Consider the following 20,885-nt stretch of genomic DNA (forward strand, 5'->3'; position numbering starts at 1 on the left):
AATAGTCAGTACATAAAACTCAGAACGGTTGTATTAAAAATATATATATCGACGTAAAATGAAATAACATCGTAAGAGTTGCTTTGATTCAATTTAATTACGCATGTAAAACAATATTTTTAATTTTAAATGCTATCTAAAACTATAATACACAAATGTATGTATAAAGTCGAGTCCCCCCCCCCCCCACGGCACTCCATAAAATGGAGTAGATTTTCAACAGTTCCTTCCACTACGCATATCAGAAGTTTTAGTATATCCATGGACTAACAGAGTTCTACAACATCCCAGGTACAAAATGGACCGTAAGAGATGACACTCCTTTTGCACTCTTGAAACCTGAGGATTAAATTCTCTTTCCATGCTGCGTCAAGAACTAAGGTGTTTAACACGGGTAGTGACAGTGCCTTTACTAAGTCCTCAGCATTGAAAGTAAAAGTCATGGGTCTTTTGGATATTATCTTAAAGAAGGAGGTCCTGTCCCACGGTAGGTGTTGGTCAATACTGAAACCATGCATAAATCAAAATTGTGACACTTCACCTTAAGTGGATGATCTCTTTATCTGGGTGAAAAATTCTAAAATGACTTAAAGCAACATTCAATTATTAATCACGTGACATCTAGGAACCCCTTTCGTCCTTAGCGTTTTATTTTCTAAGACAGAACTACTGTTCTCATAACTTATATTGATGCTACCAAAGAAGTGTGATGAATAGACTGAGTCCTCTTAACACCCAGTTAACAAAATACATGGATCCTATGTCACTCATAAGGAAAAGTGTCCTTCTAAAAGGTCGAGGCGAGAATTTCCATTATGAAACCATCCCATCAGTAATTCTTTATCTATAAAAGTACATGTGTACCCATAGAAAAATTAAGTTTATAACACACATAGCAAATGCATCTACCCGCTACAACAAAAATAGCTTTTATCATTTCTAGAACTAATAACAAATATGCAGTACTCCTAAGGAAATACAAATACAAAGAAGTAGCATAGATATACTAAACTTTCCTTATAAATAATAATAATTATAATAAGTAACTTATATTCATGCCTTATAGTCTATAAAAAATTTCTTTATTTCTAGCAGATAGTTCAATGAGACTTATCTTCACGTAATTTCATAACAACCAGTCATTTCAGTCCTTTGATTTTAGATTTTTTAAGTAAAAAGTTTACCTTTTTTGAGTAAACATGCATGGCTTATATTAATTCTTAGTAAATCAATAGAAACATGTACTCTAAGTGAAAGTTTATAATAAGAAATAATCTACATAAGCTGATATCCTTCATTGTGAGTAGTTAGCTTTTCCTGCAAATATCGTAAAAATGAAGCGAAAAGTTTTTATTTACATGTCATAACCACCTTTAACCAAGTTGATAATTTGGTAGTCACTTTTTATGTTTATAAGAAGTTTACATGCAAATTTTGGTGTTGGTTAAAGGTGGTTATGACATGTGTAGGAGATACCTAACACACCAACCCTCTTGAGTTTTCCCATTACCCTAATGCTAATACGGACCGATAGTACCTTACTTTGTGACCCTATATCATAACAAATACTTTTGTATCATTAACCAATCAACATTTATCATTAAATTGGAACATTAGCCTACTGACTCATGCAGTTTTTAAGGGAAAAAATACTATTTGAAAATTTGAAGTCATTGTAGGCCGCAAAACGGCCTTATAGAGAATGATCCTTTACAACAAGATGCATGTGACCAAAACAGCAAGGGTCTCAGAAGAGCAAAGAATTGCAAGAGCAAAAGAAAGATTTATATGTCATTTTCTTCGATAGTTAGTGGTCTTATTGTTCAGATTCTTATTTGGGGAGGCCGATTAATTTCTGTTCGAGTCTAGAAAGCAAAATTATTGCTAAAAAATCAAGTTTTATGAAAAGAAGGAACCAGAATCAGGAATCTACAACATTAATTTTCTTCATGACAAAGTCCAAAACCACACGTCCTGAACAGCAAAGAAGTTCTGGGGATAAACAAAAAGTTAATGTTTTGTCACACCAACAATATTCGCCAGAAGTTTCACCCTACGATTGTTCCATTTTCCAAACTTGAAAAAACACCTTTCAGAAAGAAGAAAGAAGTCCAGGTAATCATAGGATCTGTCATATTCCAGTATACGAAGTGCTTACTCAAAAATGTGATCTAAAATCAAAACAATTAGGAATTGGATAAATATGTTACAGACATGTGGTTCAATTAAAGGAGCATATTTAAGGAAATCATTAAGACAAAATCATTAAAATGCGTTTTTATTATATTCATTGTAGCTTAATAGTGAAAATGACATCATTGATTAACAAAAGAAAAGAAACAATTTCCAAATTCATGTACGAGAAAAAACTAAGAGGTCATTACAGTTATATATTCTCGTTGGATATTTATACAAAAACAATCACGCAAAAATATACCTTTTGTTTCCAGAATGTACGATTTAGTTCTGTATCACGACATACCTTACCTCGCTCTGACTTTGACCGGATTTGATATAGCAAAACTACATATTTATATAATAAACATTTACTAGGCAGTTCGTATGTGTGCGCGCGTGTGTGTGACGTCACTTTCTTGTTAAAAATAAGGTTAAAGAACAGAGGAGTGGATCAACAAATTTCATAATTTGTGAATGTTGATATTCATATAAAATCTTGAAAATTATTTTTCCATTATAAGTTTTTGCACGGCTTATGAAAATAGTATTATAAAATAAATGATCTTCTTAATTTTAGCCTTGCGGTTTCCAACCTAGTACCCTTACCGTGGGTAATACTTCTGGGAAAATACATAACAGAAGTTAACATATGGAGAAATAGTGTTCATTCTGCTCAATTCAAATTGGTCATTTTGAAGTGATAGTGGCGGCATGTTCCATGAACTTTTATATGAAGAAAATTCAAATCACAAATTCTTATAGACTACTCATTTCGGATAAAGTTCTTTCGCCGATGGTTTGATTTTCCTTAAATATTACATGTATCTTCTACAGGAAATGAAAAGATTGTTAATACAAAATTGAAAGTTGCTACCGCTTTTTTTATTTGAAAATTCGAAGCGTGAAATTATTTTTTTTACTTGAAGAATACTACACAAAATTCGTGTTTTTATCATTTTTGACGATAAAGTGTAAGTGTTTATTGCAATTTAATAGTCCTTCCACCGATTATAGATGCATAAGAGCGCCTAGTATTTTTCAACAAAAAAAAAAAAAATACAGATAATTTATCATTTTATGAAAAGATACGACCGCCTTTTTAATTTGAAAACGGTAATTTCTCTGCATCAGTGTGACCTACTTATTATTAAAAAAAACAGTATCATGAGTTTTCAACTCCTTATCGCATATACTTATACACAAATAACTAATTGTATAATAGAGGTTTGAGGAAAAAAGTATATGAATAGGAATTGCAGGTTTTAATATCAAAGTTCAAAGAAATGAACTTTTGAGTTTATGTAGGAACTTATGAAAATAAATGAGAAGTAAATAACGTGGAAGCAATCTTATTCATGAACTGCAGACCATTTCTCCATATGAATAATATCCCTGCAACATATTGGACTATAAAATGACAAATAAAATGTCATACATGAATTGTATATTTTATTTTATCATCTGGTATTTTACCATGATCAGTACTCGACGAAATTCATAAATCTATTGTGTTAGTTATAAAAGCGAAGCGTCAAGGTTGATCTGATGATCCGCGCCTGCATGTCAACGAGACGTGACACGACTTTTCGGATCTAGTTACTGTTATAATGATAAATTTATTATATACCCCTCTACAACTAAGCAAAATTTAATAAAAGGAAACTTTTTGGATGAATTACATAACTTTTATACATTAAACAAACCATTTTTCAAGGAACTTTCTGATAAACGAGAATAAAAACGTCATTTATCGGTGTACTACGTCATCAGTTTCAGAGAGGGGTGATATGGATTCAAAAAACCATAGTGTGGTGATCCGGAACGTCGGATCACACCGTCACGCGATTTCGTGAAATCAACAGTAAAATTGAGTGACAAACAGTTTGTTATATAATAAATATACATTATTATAACAGTAACTTGATCCGAAGAGTCGTATCACGTCGAGTTGACAGGCGCGGATCATCAGATCAAACGAGACGCGAAGCGTCGAGTTTGATCTGATGATCCGCGCCTGTCAACGAGACGTGATACGGCTCTTCGGATCAAGTTACTGTTATAATGATAATTTTATTATATACCCCCTTTACAACTAACAAATATAGTTTAAAAAAAAACTTGTTAGATGAATTATATAAGATTTTTCCATTAACAAAGCATTTTGTCACGGACTTTTTTGATGCACATGAAAAATAACGTCATGTTTCTGTGTACTACGTCATCAATTTCAGAGAAAGTGATATGGATTCAGAAAACCACAGTGTGGTGATCCAGAAAGTCGGATCACACCGTCACGTAATTGTACGAAATCTACAGTAGAATTGAGTGATACACACTTGGGTATATAATAAATCGATTTGTCAGATCTTTATGTTGACTTCAGATATTTATGTCGACCTGTCAGAAAAATATGTTCACTTGTCAACTGATGGCATAAACTGGGCATGGACACATTTTCATGTTGAATTTTAAAACACGTAAATAATTGACAAGTCAACAAAAGGATCTGACAAGTCGACATACTCAGTAATTATCTGACAAGACGACAAAAAGATCTGACAAGTCCACATAATTATCAGACAAGTGGGGGGGGGGGGGAGAAATATGCCACCATAAGTTGAATAGACTAAGTAATGATATTTTATTTATAGAGTCTAATAAACACATATATTTAAAAAAAAACAGATAGGCACATTTTAATAATTTAACAAATATGTACAAAAGCCGGTATCATAGAAAGATTCGGGCAATAATATATAGAAATTGATCTAAAGAATAAGAAATTCAGAGAACATTTTCATGGGAGGAGGTAAATGTATGTGGTATTACATTTGGTTCTCTATACCCTAGGCTCTATGTCCTCACCATGTCTGCAGTGCAATTGTAAGGTATGTTGTATTCTATTTATATTATTAAAAACAATGTTTCAGCTTGAATCATACGGATGTAAATCAATTGTTTGCCGGTATGACAGACGCTCATATTCGTGTGGCTACCTCTAGATTTAAAAGAAATATTGGATTGACTGTGGACGTCCCGGCTCTAGTAAGTCTTAATGAAAAAATCAGTTGTAGTGTATCTGATTTTATTTTTTTTTATTTATTTATTTATTTATTTTTATTTTTATTTATTTATTTTTTTTATTTATTTATTGCTTTGGAGCTACACGTTTTACACTTTTGGGCCTCACCCTCTTGTCAGTAAGATTGATCCCAGGAACCGTGAACTGCTGATTTTTATTCTCTGATTGCACCATACTGCTCTTCAGAACAAGTCTTGGAATTTTTGTATTTTAATGAAATGTAAAGATATTTACAAACAGGAATCGTTCCTAAAAGTCAATCTAAACAATACAAATTGTGAGCAGAGCCAACAATGACCTCCCAAAAAATATGTGGGATCAGGTACCATAGAGGAGTAAGAATTCTCTGTCGAGCGGTCACAGCCGTCGTGTAATTCTTGTCATGATCGTGTTAACTGAAGAAACCGTATATAATTTACCTAACAAATGGTGGATGAAAAACGTCTGTTCAATATTCAACTTATAGATATGAAAAGATTGTATTTGCTACCAAAGTCATTGTATTGACCATAGAATTTGTCAAATGTTGCCTTCAAACTGGACATCTCGTAAAATCAACTTATTTGTCAATAGCTTACCTCGTTTAGAATTTTTCCTACTTATAACCTGCTTTTCTGTATCCATCCCACTGGGAGACATAAACTCCATATATATTTTGTTTTACTTTGTTACACGTAGTTGATCAGACAGACATGCATATATTTCACTTGTTTGATGTAAATGATTTCTACATACAGGATAAATTTCATGAAATGATTGACATAGTCTAAATTGTTACACCTAATCCTGGTCTCTCGTAAATCAGGAATATCACCAGGTCAAAAGTTTTAAGCTGCAAGCTCCAGGTGTAAAGAGGCTATGGACTGCGCAAATTATGGTCTCATTTTCTTATGGATACGATCAATTTAAAAAGTTTGGAATATGCTATGTTGCGTCTAGAAATATTCAATTTTTGACGATATTTCGAAAAAAAGCCACATTTTTTTAAAAGCATATGCAATGTTCGACGATTTGTTTTGTTTTGTAATAAAGAATTTATATATTCACTTTTAACTTATTCCAGATGATTATCTATAATCTTTCCTATATTGGGTTGAAAACTGGTGCTTTCAAAATTTATTACCCAGTTTACACAACAAAGGTCATGCATGTCTAAATGATACTTCTACAACACTGTCTAGAGTATCCTCCCCCGCACAAGTTTGCGCCGTCATAGCCACCTGGGCAACTTGAACTTGTGTCTTGACAAAATCCCCTGATGTGCTTCTTCCAACAGAGATAGTCAGCACCTTAGGAAAATGAAAGTTGTCAACTCGATCATTAATACAAAGAACAAGTTTATATGCTTTAGCTTAAATCCTAAATGTTTCATAACACACTACAATTTACTCAAGTTTTTAACTGAGTCTAGTATATGGAAATCTGGCCTGTTTGCATAGATATACAGATATAGACAGGTTTTTAAAATTTAGCAAATGTGTACAAAAGCCGGTATCATAAAAATGAATGTCATTCTTTAAATAACTTAATAGTCGTTGTAGATACTCAATAATTACGTCAATATAAGATGACAGCATTATTGGACGTTGCTAACGATAAAGAAGTGATTAAATGACAGTTCCATAAAATTTAATTCATTGATCGTACACTGTATATGAAATTTTTTAACACAGTTTTGAAGATATTAGTTGTCGAAGTAGGAGAAAATTATCTCAAATAGTCAAAGTTTAAGACATGGAGTATTTAAAAAAGTTATACATCATTGTTTTTAAGCATTCTTACCACTGACGCAACATTGTCTGTTGTTAGGACCACCACACAAAGGGGAGCTGTTGTACCGACCACATACCTCACTGGTATACTGGCATCGTCCGTTCAATCGCCAGCAAGGGGAATCATCTCCTTTAAAAAAAATTTAAAAATGATAATAGATAATTTGTTATATTGCATTTCCTCAGGATCACTCATGCAAGATTACGTGAAATACAGTAAAATTTTTACTCGTAAGCATCCCACATTACCTTTGTGCTTCTGACCATATTGTTTTCCAAAAAAAATCGGCTGAAGAAATCGACTTCTGGTAGCATATATTATTTAGATTACCAAACCTCGTAGCATATCTGATTTAGATTACCAGACCACTCAAATCAAATGTCCCTTTCATATTCTTAGAGAAAATGCAAAGGTTTGTTTCCGTTTATGATTTAATCAAACCCATGTACAAATTACAAAGTCTACAATAAATTGAAAATATTATCAGAGCTACTTTACCTGCCACGATATTCTTGTTACAGTATATTGCAAACAATAGAAATGCAGTTATTGACAGGATATAAAGATTAAACATTTTGGGTTAAACCTTTGGGTCTATATCATTGCTTTTCATTACTTTCTATTTATATAGGTATATGATCCACTAAGTGTCATGCAAGCTTATTCAAAGTGATGATCTTGTGACCACTTATTTAACATATGTGATTCGATTTTTTTGAAGTGTTTCATAAATGCTTTAATCTGCCAATGTGTTTATCACGTAAGGGTTTTTTGGTTTTTGTAACTTTTTGTGAAAAGAAAACCCTGTACCTTTGTTAATAATAACAATACAATAGTAACCAAAAAAAAAAAAATACTAGTACATCATTTACATAAGAAAAAATAGGCAGTACAATTATAAAAAATGACTAACATTATTCATTGACAATTTTGAAAAAAAAAAAAAAAAAGAAAGAAATTAATTATTAGCTGAAGTTGAAAGGAAATGAAAGTTTTATGTGACGAAAATAAATTTACTTATTAATAAAAAAAATAAAATAGGTCCATTATAATTCTTTTACATCAAATACAAAACAAAGAAGATAAAAATTCTTTTACACATTATTTTTGGTATACTTCAGATGGATATGGATGTTTATAGTTGATGAAATTCTAATTTGAAGGGAAATTTCCTTAAGGAATTCTTTAGAATTTACAAATCTAGTAGATATTGAAAGTGGTTGATGATTTTTTAGGTATTTATAATGAATGTCCTTAATGTTAGATCTGAACCTCTCAAAATACGTCTTTTTGCCTTGCAAATTCGACATGTGATTTTATACGACTATTTAAAATATCAGATATGTCCATTTTTCTCCCTCGGAGTGTGTTATTCTGAAGTTTTTACTTTGAGAGTATGTTAAGGGACTAGGCACAGGTATTCCAAAGAGATATAAATTTTAATAATGAAGTTTCTTAGTAACAAGTAAGGCATTTTGAAACATACATCACTATAGGATACAAATGCAACTTTTAATTATACAAATAAGTGTTACATTTGGTCCGTTAAATGGTGTTTGTCCCACCAACCAGAGTTGTTTCATTAACAGGTTCTAGGGAGCTTATGATTAATGTTTGTCCAAGACTGCTGAAGATAAACATCGTCTGCTAATAAAACTCAACATGTATTCCAGCATAGATAATTGTGTGAGGGATTTGGGTGTTTTGTTTCAGTCTTGGTGTATCGACGTTTTTCAGTTGACTTGAATTCACTTAATGTTTATCTGCTTGAGTCATGATGTTTGGCATATACCTTAAATCGTTTGAAGAATTTTTCTAAGTTTCTAGAAGTTCGTCTTAATGTAGATTGTTTAGAAGAGTCTAATTTGACTGGGATTCTCATTTCAGTTAGTCACTGATTGGAGGACCCGGAGAATGCGCTAGTTGTTATTCGTGGATAATGTCTGGCCTGAAAGCTTTGAGGTATAACACCTAATTAGAAATAACTAGTTTGTTCTACTGATTTTTATATCAACGTTGCAATAGACTAAAGGATACGTTACATGTAATAGAAGAATGAATTCAGGCAGATTGAACATTACACATCCATTTTTCTCCTATTGTATCTTTATTCACACTTATAGAGATGTTAATGAATGATGAACAATACATATTTAAGATGTAACTTGTTTTCTTTCAGGCCCGAATTACCTCTAAATTTTATGTTGTACCACTACTGTCAGGGTACTCTAATATTTGAAATTTAATTCAGTGCATGACAATTCAGTTTCATCCATCAATAACAGAAAAAAAAAAATAAGTGGACCCTATATCCTATATACCGTACTAGCGACATTAATAAATACGTTTACTTTATACTGTTAAGAAATAACAACCACTAGCAAAACGACTAAAACTTCTAGAAATATAAGAATATGTTGAAAAGCTTATACAAATTATTTTTATTAATGGCGAAAAAACAAAAATAATTGTTTGACTTTCAGAATATGGCTTATTATCACGTACACCAGTATCAACATATTCTAAATTCCACGTTACAGCTGTTGATAACACAGTGCAATTGTTTAAAGCAAAATTCAATATCTACTTCATCAAATAGATAATAATGCAGAAATAACAAAAACTGTAAACTGATGAAGCTATGTCTCCAGCATCATTGCAAAGTAATGATTTGTACACACATATCCTTCTAAATAGTCCTTTTAGTTATTCTTTTGGTCAACAGTAATCTGATACAGTAGGTTGTAGGGAAATTTTTAACACTGCCTTCATCGCAAAATCAATTTGTTTTCTTTTTTATTTATGAAATGAAATTCATTAAGATTTCTCTAAGATAACGTTGTTCGGGGACTAAGATGAAAGATTTCTCGACCGGTCATGACAGCCTAGTGATTGGGAGGCCCAGGTTGAATTCTTGTTCGCCGCAACGCGTCAACGTCCAGGGCCATAAAAGTTAGATGAGCTCACTTTTGATCTCAGTCTCACTTTTATCATATGTTTATTAAAGGAATGTATAAGGGGAAAGTGAAATTTTATTGCCCCGGAGCCAGGGTTCTCCATCATTTCAAATTTAACGTTGCGCGAGACTTAAGCGAAGTGCTAAATTTCGCTGTCATTTCGCGATCGAATTGGCGAAGAAACCACTAAACAAAATCAAAAATACACAGCTCCTCTAAATCACTTGTTTAATACACAAATGGTATGATTTATTTGGAAATTTGAAAAACAATATCAATTTTATGATAATTAAATTACATTGAGTGATATTGAAACATGTACATGTTTAGTGTAAAACACAAGTTAGAATGTTTCCAATATTCCAAAAATTATAACGTTTGTGTGTACTGTGACCACCCCCCCCCCCCCCACACACACACACACAAAACTACATACGTAAATATAAATGAACAAATATAAGCTTATAGAATCTTAGAATAATTGTATCTGAAATATATGTCTCAGTCGACTTAAGTATCTTAAAACTTATGGATTATAAAAACATAATAGCAATTTAGAGTCATAAAACACAGTTTGGATAGATATTCTATCGTTAATTTTTGATATGATAAAGATACACTTACGATTTCATCCACAGTGTCAATACATGTACAGTTTTAGAGATGTGGCTACCCTTAGTAAACCTAATTATTTTCCTATTTTGAAAAGGAACATTTAGTGCCACTATTATATTTTGTCTTATATTACAAATATTTAGTTATTATTTTTATTATTGAATTATAAATTTATTTATTTAAGGATTTTTTTTTCAATCAAATTAAGCTTAATACAAAGAAAGTCTTTTTTCCGGTTTCAACTAAGCATAGAAAGACAAATTTCAGAAGCTTAGGTGAAAATTCAGTTGATTGTTACACAATCATAGCGTTTTTGTAAACAAGAAAATATGATAGCCAATACCTCATCAGAGTCATGCGAATGTCCATATCTTAAAATGCAGTTGAAATTTTTCAGAATATTTCATGCATGATTGTACAAAAAATCGTCGAGAAAACTGAGAATGTCGCAATTTTGCTAACAGCTAGCTCTCAGAACTCCCAAATTTCAAATACTTACCTGGATACTAGCACCAGATGCTAGCGCATTCGGGTGCTAGTTATGGGCGTTTAAAGTTTATATATTAAACTCTACTCTGAAAAACTAAAAACAATTAAGTAATCATGTATGCAATCATCCCTTTGTAATACGGACTTAACTTTATTTAATTCAGAGTCCATGTATGTAAAGTTGAATTAGAGTTTTGTTTAAAGCTTTAAATATAAATCAAAGAGGATAAATCTTTTTTAAAATTGTTTCAGTGTTTGCAGATACATGATTAGCATTTCTATCATTCTTTACCTTCATGTTAATATGGGAGGAGTTTTCTTTCTTTTTTCTCTATCCCGGACTAGGAAGGTCAATACAAGAAGTCATTTATAAATAAATAAAAGATATAAAACTATAATATGAATATGATAAGAAATAATAAAAATGTAAAAATTAACGGCAAAAGTAAAGGCGAATACTAATCTTTATATAGAAACAATTTTTCAGTAAAATAATATCTTGTTTACGTTCATTTGATGTTCAAATAGATTAATAAAGCGAGTAACAGGCTGTCTTACAAAAATGCAAGACACTGAAAGCCTTATCTTATTGATCAATGCATTCTTCTCAAACAATAATCCAATTTCATCCTTTCATATGTTTTATTTATATACGCGTCGCCGTTTTAATAATCTATAATTCATGGCAAAGTTGACTGAATTCTTTGAATGGAACTCTAGGAAAGCATTTTGATTTCAATTCTTTATTTTTCATCATGCACCAGCATATAAAAAGAAATCAAGAGAACAAAGCGTAAGAACATTTTTTATTTCAATTGGGTCAGTTTTTCAGTATACAACAACTCTGTATTGTTAAGTACATTACCCCTTTCATTCTTAGCAAAATATGGTTTCCATAAATTTGAATACACAACATTTCTGATCGAAATTACCCTTAATTGCAATTTGGAGATATAAAAATGTTACCACAAATGGAAAGTTATATATTAGTTAGAGAGTACATTAATTTTTGAACCTCTTTAAAGGTACATGTATGTGCACGGTGACGTATCTGTGCGAGTGAAAAAAAATCGATTTGGAAGTAAAATAATATACAATCAGTCAACCTATTTCAAAACGTTTTTTTAATTAAATAAGAGGATTTGATGATAGAAAACTTAAATCATCACATTTATTATGAATATAAGTATACTCTTTTCTTTTACAGAAAAAAGGTCTTGGTGATAGAGGAAGAAATATTCACATTCCGAGTAGATCTGTAGCATATTAATTTGAAACCAAATTAAATCATTGTTTATTAAATTTTATTTATTGATACATGTAATGGTTCCCTTATATTTTTATAAAAATTTAATCATGTGTTAAAACAAAATAACGGCTTATTTTTAGACTAAAATTTAATGACTTTGAAATATATCCTACAATTATTACTCCTTATACATGGATTACGTTTCTATTGACGTTGAATCTTGAGAAAATACACATGTGTATCATGAATCTGATGACAGTTAATTCTTAATCAAATTTTGCTTACTAATACACTGTATATTCTGGCTATCATTTTCATTGACTTGTCGATATCATTTTTGTAAGAATCTTTACGCAATGTAAAACAATTTCACTAAAATATTTCCTGAGCCCTTACACCAGATGTGTGCACATGTAAATCATGCAAGTGACAATCTCAGATATTTTAGAAATTAAATAATCCTGAAATACATTTATACCATAATTTTTAAAACAATGGTTTTGCAGTCTAAAGAACGAAATAAATGTCATAAGATTGTTGACCAGCATGGTCAGTGATGTATAACACAGATACCAAAATAACACGCGTGGGCCGTCTGCTATTCATGCCCATAGGCTATTGAAAACTAGCCAGGTGTTTACACATTTTATACACCGTGTACGGCTTTTGATCGGCGAGACAATGCAGTTGTTAAGTGTATCTTGTTTTTCGTCAAACGTACACAAAAAGAAATAAGAAATAAAGAATGAATCTTCATAACACTGCTTTCTCGTCCCTTTTTAAATGCAGAATTTTACCTTTTCAAATCATAACATTCTCATAGTATAGCTAAAATCTTCAAGCATAGTCTTATAGATACTCATAAAAGATTTTTTGGGAAAGAAACTTTCAATATAGACAATCTCATGATATTGATTTGATAAAATCGTATACTTCACTGTAAAATCCCGGCTTAGTCATTACAGCTATGTAGGTCATTGTATTATTTGAATGAGAAGGCGGAGCGTCTATCAAGTGAGCGATTAGTGTGAATACATTAGTGTGTGTTCGAGATGTACTAAGTTTTATGAATAGCTGACACGTAAAAACCCTCTTATTTCTTGCTAGAGACCGAGAAAATATAAGCATAGATTCTTAATTAAATTATTTGGCAGGCTTTTTTCTGCTTATCTTACGAGTTATATTTGATTTACTAAAATTTCGTTAAAAATATGTTTATACATTAAATACACAATAGAATCTGTAAACCGAGCGTATAACGCAGGATACACTATTTTTCATACGTTAAAAAAAATTAATCCGTTTAATCTAATTTTATTTATGTGTATAATTTGAATTTATTTCAGAGCATATATATATTATTTAAATCCGAGTGCTTCAACAAAAACACGTAGGCGGTTGAATTATGATAAAAACTACACTGTGTGTACAAAAAATAAATCGTTAAGAAAATGAAAATTAAAACGTCAGTTGAACGTCAGTATCATCGCTGGTGGATAATGAAACATCAGTGTCAGTGTTCCTTGTACAGTCCAGATTGCATTGCTTTGAACAAAATCCTGTTTATTCATGCCAGACAAGTTAATATGATCTTCCTCATTTAGGAATTCATAATTGTTGAAATCCACTCGTGTACTTTTTGATTTTAACAAACTCTCTATGCAACAGGCCTACAATAGTGATGGATACCGAAAATAAAATCAAACAAAATCGACTGAAATAGCGTTTAGTAACAAGTAAATCAAAAATCTTAACACATCTTAATCAAAAAAAATTTCTCCCAGAATTTTAATTACCCATTTGAAAATGATTTGATCATCGATAGCTCGCACACATCCGTACACGATGTCGCATAGGTGTGATCAAAGCGCGAAAGTGAATAGATTTGAGTCACGTGTTCAGTGCTTTGTTATTCATGAGATCATATGCCGGTTGAAATTTGTAAACAAGGTGCCTTTACTATGGAGACAAGCACCTGTGATTTTGCACCTTTTTGTGAAATAATAAATGAGCGCAAGACTGTTTCAATTTCTTTCATGAATGTAAGTGACTAGATAAACTCTTTACATTGACCGTATTTCCGATAACTTGAAACATCCCTGCTGCTCATATAAAAAATTGGCTTGGAAAATGGGGGTGTGGCCTAAAGTCTATGAGAAATTTATGTAAACAACGTACCTCTGCTATATTAATCAAATAAATACCAAATTACAGTACATGGAAGTAAAAATTGAAATTGAAAATAATAAACTACAATGTTTGATGGAAAGATTGAGGCAAAAATATGTAGAAAATCTTTAATTTATTTTTTTTGTAAATTATCCGGGGACCAGATTTGGACGTTTAAACGATTCATTCTTTCGATATTTTCAACCATATTTATTTAGAAATATAATTTTATATTTAGTAAAACTTAAAATTAATCCGAGAGAAAAATCAACGAATAATTGCTTACGTTGTTTATATGACGGAAGATTATTTCATAGAAAAAGATTGTCTTTATTTGAATTAATTACTAGGTTTTATTTTGAAGCAGTAAAAAAATCGGCATTGAATTTTTTATCTTAGCTGACTTTACACTTTTAAAATAATAACATTCCAGTACAGCATATAGCTTTGAATACTTTAAAAACTTTGAAAACTTTAATGCCGTGATTGTTTCTTCCTTTAGGACATAGAATAATGTAAACTTTCAGTACATAATTTAACAGCTTTAATTAATTAAATAAATTGTTAAGTTTCAAACACCTGCATTTACGTTAAATACACAGATTAAAAAATCATTTTCTGACTTCTGTTTTTTTTTTAACTGGCAAAACAACCTTTTTATTATTACCAACATTTAATTAATTTTTCTAATTCATTTTACAATGCAATGGTGCAAAATCGGCGCTTGACGTATATCCTTCAGTAGCTAAATGTTCTTGTTAATTTTTTGGAAAATCCTTGTTAATTTACTTTACTTATACAACTTCTCTGCTGAAAGTAAATAAAACTACTGTTCAAAATGAAACCTGCAAATTCAGAATACAAAAGGGGCGGGGCTGTCACTCAGAATAATTTTCATTGAACAAAGCAGTCCTAGAAAGCAGTCCCTGGGATTGCTAGGTTAGTCCCAGAGCGGTCACAGAGCAGTCCCAGAGCAGCAGTCCCAAAGCAGTCCGGGGGACTGCTTTCTGGGACTGCTTGGGTGTCAGGTTGGGTCTGGTTGGTACTGTTTATATATATATATATATATATATATATATATATATATATATATATATATATATATATATATATATATATATATATATATATATATATATATAAACATTTTTACGCTGGATCGATATCATCGAAGCTTTTGAACAGGTGTTACGTTAAGAGGAAATTTTGAGGAGACTCAAAAATTGATTGTAACAATTTTCCCTTTTTCAGATGGAGCAAATGATAGTTGTACCTTAATTTGAACCAGCAATTGGAGACATTAAGTTCTCTTAATCGGAAGTTACTTGGTACACTGATGTCACTACATTAAAACTCTTTGTAAGATCTAATGACCCTCTGATAGTGGACATAACTTCCGAACAATATAATTTACAAAAATCTAAAACTTAACTTCATCAGAAGTTTGAGGGAAACAATAGTACATTTTCTTTTTTAAAATATTCAAATGTTCCATGACCTTTCTTTTCTTTTATCTTTATTTGTAAGACTTAATATAAATCTGGAGCTTTCAACATTTTATTAGCCAGTTTATACAGTTCATTAATGTTTAGATGATACTTCTACAGCACTGTCTAGAGTTCGCACAAGTTCGCGCCATCATACACTTTAACCACCAGGACAGCGTCCACTGGTATTTTGACAAAATCCAAAGCGGTACTTGTTCCAGCAGAGTCGGTCTGCTCCTAAGGAAAGCAAGGGTTATGCACTCCATAATTTATATACTAAAAAGTTTCAAGACAATTAATTTAATGGAAGCACGCCATATAAAAACACGCATGTATATTCTACAAGTCTCTACAACAGCTTGTTTTAGGTAAAATTAATACTGTTCTGTAAATAGCTGAATAATAGTTGTTGTAGATGATCATCTATCAGATCAGTAAAATGACATTATTATAACATAAAGTTACACCTATGGAAATTATAAAAATGAAAAATTTCATGACGACGATATATATATTTATTTGTTGCTAATGACAGTACTAGAGAAAAATATAACTAGTCAAATTTTAAGATAGAATTTACCAATGGTAACTACCACTGTTATACAAACATTCTTACCACTGACACAGCACTGTCTGTTGTTAGGTCCACCACACAAGGGGGCGCTATTGTACTTATGGCATTTTTCACTGGTATACTGGCACCGCCCGTTCAATCGCCAGCAAGGAGAATCATCTCCTAAAGATATTTTTTTAAGCAAAAAGAAATTATTATATTGCTTTTCAGGGGGTTGCTACAGGAAAGTTATGTTGAAGTGAAGTGAAGACTTTTATTTGTAAATATCCTACATCAGTTTTGTGTTTGTAACCATACTGCTCTCTAAAAAATCGGTGGTAGCATATCTGATTCATATTAGCTTACTGCTCCCAAATGAAATGTTCCTTTCACATTGCTTAGAATAATTGCAAAGAACTATTTTCTCTTATGAATAAATCAAACAAATTTGCAAATTACAGAGTCCACAATACATGTAATAATGCTATCATATGTACTTTTACCTGCCACACTATTCTTGTTACAGTATATTGTAAACAATAGAAATACAGTTATGGACAGGATACTCAGCTTAATCATTTTGATTAAACTTTTGAGTCCGTATCATTTCATTCCGTTCATTTCTTTTTATAAGGTATATGATCCACTCAATGTCACGCAGGATTATTCAAAGAGATGATCTTGCTACCACTTATACAACATGTGTGTTTCGATTTTTTGAAGTGTTTCATAAATGCTTGGAATTGCCAATGCATTTATCACGTACGATTTTTTTAATTAGTTTATCAGGATTTCTTGAAGAATTACCTGACATTTGCTAGTAATAAAGATGATACAAAATACACAATTAAAGATAAATTTAAGAATAACTATACCATTACATCATTTAAAAAAAATAGACAACACTCTTTTAAACGACTAACATCATCCACTGCCAATTTCGAAGAAATTGACGATTAGCCAAAGTCGAAAAGAAATGAATGATTTATTTTACCGAAATGAATTTATTGTAAAGGATGTTTAGTTGATAATTGATGAAATTGTAATTTGAAGTGACATTTCCTAAAAATTCTTGAGAATTAAAATTAACAAACCTAGCTAAAGACAAAGATCATGAATTGTAATTATTATTATTTTTTTTATGATGAATATCCTTAATTTAGAATGCTATAAAAAATTAATCTACATGTAAACTTTGCAATGCAGGTGCTAAGAATATAAATCTCTGAAAACACTTCTTTATTTCATGCAGCCTCTGATTTGATGCAACTGTTTAGAATATCAGATATGTTCAGTTTTTTCTCTCTAAGAAATGGAATTTCTCAAATTTATGACCATCTATTCTCAATATCTAAAAAAAATTAAAATAACCTTTCCTTTTTACCGTGCAAAATTGAATATTCTGAATTTTTCTATTTTAAGACTACGAGATATAAAAGTACCGAGTATTGTTTTAATGACTAACCGCTTAGTTCGGGCTTCTACAATATGCCCCAGCGAGGCTATGATTAATGTGTGTCCAAATGTGCTGAAGATAGCCTTCTTCTGCTGATAAAACAATCCCTGAGGTATTCAGCAAAGGTAGCTGTGTGTAGGATTTGAATGTTTTATTTCGAACTTGGTGTATCGATGTTGATTTGATTTCAAAATAGTTGCGTGCTTGTACCGTGATGTTCGACATATACTTTAAGTCTTCTGGAGAATTTTTAGAAGTTATTCTTTATGTTTTCTTTTCAACAGAGTCTAATATGACTGGAATTCATATCTAAGCCATTCAGTAATTGGAGGACCCGGGTAATACGTAAGTTATTCATGGATAGGTTCTAGCCTGAATCCTTTGAAGTTTAACGCCTAAACGTTAAAGAGGAATAAATACAAAATTGCATGTCAAAATTTCAATGTGCTCAAGAATGAATTACGTACATGCACATTAAATAGATGAATGAATTTGGGCAGACTGAACAGTAAGAATCCATTTTTCTCATGCTGTATATATTCCATATATATAGATGTAAGATAATGATAATACAAATACATAATAGAACTGTATTTTTTTCATTTAGGACCGATATCGCCTCTCAAATTTATGTAATACCATTCATGTCTAATACTCTAATTTGCAATATTTGAATATTCAATGAAGAGTAAGCCAATTTTTGTTATATATCAATAACAGAAATAAAAGGGAAAATTAGAGCCTACATCCTATACACAAACAACATAAAAGAACGTTTCCTGTTATATGGTTACATGTAAGTTGTCAATAACTCTTGCAAGATGACAAAAACCTCAAGAAAATATATATTTAAAAGAATAAGTGGATATATATACAATTATTTTAAATGGTAATAATTCTTTGAATTTTATTATATGGCTTATGATCACGTACACGAGTATCACCATATTCCTAATCGCAACAAAAAATCCGAAATTTTGTAATTTTATGTGACAGCTGTTGATAACACTGTGTAATTGTTTATAGCAGAATTTGATAACTACTTCATCCAATAGTTTATGATGCATAAAGAGCAAAAACTGCAAATTAATGATGCTTAGTCTCAAGCAACAGTGTAAAATAATGATTTGCACACACAAATACAAGTATTCTAAATAGTTCTTCTGGTTTTTCTTTTGGTCAGCAACGATCTCTCTCTTCCTTTCATTGAAAAGATGAACTTTTAGAAATGATAATCACTAAGATTTCTCTGAGGCAACAATGTTCGGGAACTAGAAATCAAAGTGTTTCCTTTTACTAGTTTTTGTATAAAACAAAACATAACTAATAAGAATGCCAATTTTTTAAAAATACTAATTTAATATTATATTCATATGCAACTTGTATAGGTAAATGCGGCAAATGTCATGTAATTTAAAATGTTTTTAATGTATGATTTCCAGTTCAGCACTTCATGCTGTACGACAAGTTCCACCTCAAATACCACACCTAGGAGTTCTGGTTTTATTTATTGATTATGAAGTGAAAATGCATTAATTCTTTGAAAATCTTTTTGGCTCCTGCGTATTGAAGCATATAAAGTAAGTGCAGAGTTACGGTGAGCAAGGCCGCTTCTTCAAAAATTGTGAAATTTGAGGTCCCAGGGTCAGGGCTTCTGGTGTTGGTGAATTCTGTTGATTATATAGTGAAAGTGCATTACTGTTCTCTTCTCTGCTCCTGGGGGGGGGGGGGTCTTCTCTGCTCCTAGGTATTAAGCAAATAGTAAGTGCAGAGTAATGATGAACAAGGGTGCCTCTTCCAAAATAATGAATTTCATGGCTCCGGTGTCATGGATTTTGTTTTTAGGAACGGGCTTTGTTGATTATATAGCGAAATGCATTTCTTCTTTGAAAATCTTATTCTCTGCTCCTGGGTATTTAGCAGATTAACTGAATGGTTATGAAAAGCAAGGGTGCCTCTTTCAAAATTTGAATACCATGGCCCCTGGGTAAGGATTCCTAGTGGTAGAGCAGGGCTCTATATATCATATATTGAAAATGCATAAATTATCTAAATATATTCTTCTCTGATCCTGGGTATTTAGCAGACAAAATAATTGCATAGTTATGATGAGCAATAATAGCTTCTTTAAAAATTATGTCCTTTGACAGGGGTTTTGGTGTTAGGGCGGGACTTTATTGAATATATCGTAAAAATGCATTATTTCTGTAAAAATCTTTTTTTCTGCCCTTGGGTATTTTGCAAACATACTTAGTGCATGGTTATGATGACCAAGGGTGCCTCTTCCAAAATTGTAAATTTCTCGGCCCCTGGGTCTAGGGTCTCTGGTGCTAGGGTAAGGCTCTGTAAATTTTTAGTATACTGAGAGAAGTTATTCCCCTTTGCTATTCACTAGTGCTAATTAATCACTGTAAATAATGAAATTGAAAGCTCAGAGGAATAAGATAATTGTACAAGAATTATCATCATCTATAATACAAAAAGTACTTTTATATATAGTTTTTAAAATGGTCGGAGAGAGTTGTAAATATTAGAAAAATAAAGAGACACAAATACCTTATATTTGTACATAAAATATTCATTTAAAAAAGAGAGGCCAGTGTGGGAGAGAATGAGTTCTAAAATTGCTTAAGCACGATATGGATTAGTGATAGTGACAAATGGGGGGGGGGGGGGGGGCGTACAGTTTAGAGGGGTATATACATGTAGGAATCATCTTGTTCATCTGGCTGTACAATCTTATCAAGGCTATAACTTACTAATGGAGAATCATTGGAAGCTTATACTGGTACAGTGATTGTTTATGACTCAAGAGTACGTCCTGACCTTGAGGCAAGGTCATTTGGCAAGTTCAAGGTCAAATAACAGAAAAAGTAT

At 31.5% G+C, this 20,885-nt stretch overlaps 1 protein-coding gene across 1 annotated transcript; it reads right to left on the bottom strand.

The window, feature by feature from the left end:
- Window positions 1–6,412: 6,412 nt before the first annotated feature.
- Window positions 6,413–7,607, bottom strand: LOC133188247 (uncharacterized). Its single transcript, XM_061323624.1, has 3 exons — window positions 7,532–7,607; window positions 7,043–7,162; window positions 6,413–6,549 (listed from the first exon to the last, which is right to left on the bottom strand). Exons 1-3 carry the CDS (start codon window positions 7,605–7,607, stop codon window positions 6,413–6,415), a joined length of 333 nt encoding a protein of 110 aa, XP_061179608.1.
- Window positions 7,608–20,885: the final 13,278 nt, after the last annotated feature.

The sequence above is a fragment of the Saccostrea echinata genome, unplaced genomic scaffold, assembly GCF_033153115.1.
Source record: "Saccostrea echinata isolate AGI-Se365-2 ecotype Australia unplaced genomic scaffold, CSIRO_AGI_Sech_v1 ptg000016l, whole genome shotgun sequence".
NCBI lineage: Eukaryota > Metazoa > Mollusca > Bivalvia > Ostreida > Ostreidae > Saccostrea > Saccostrea echinata.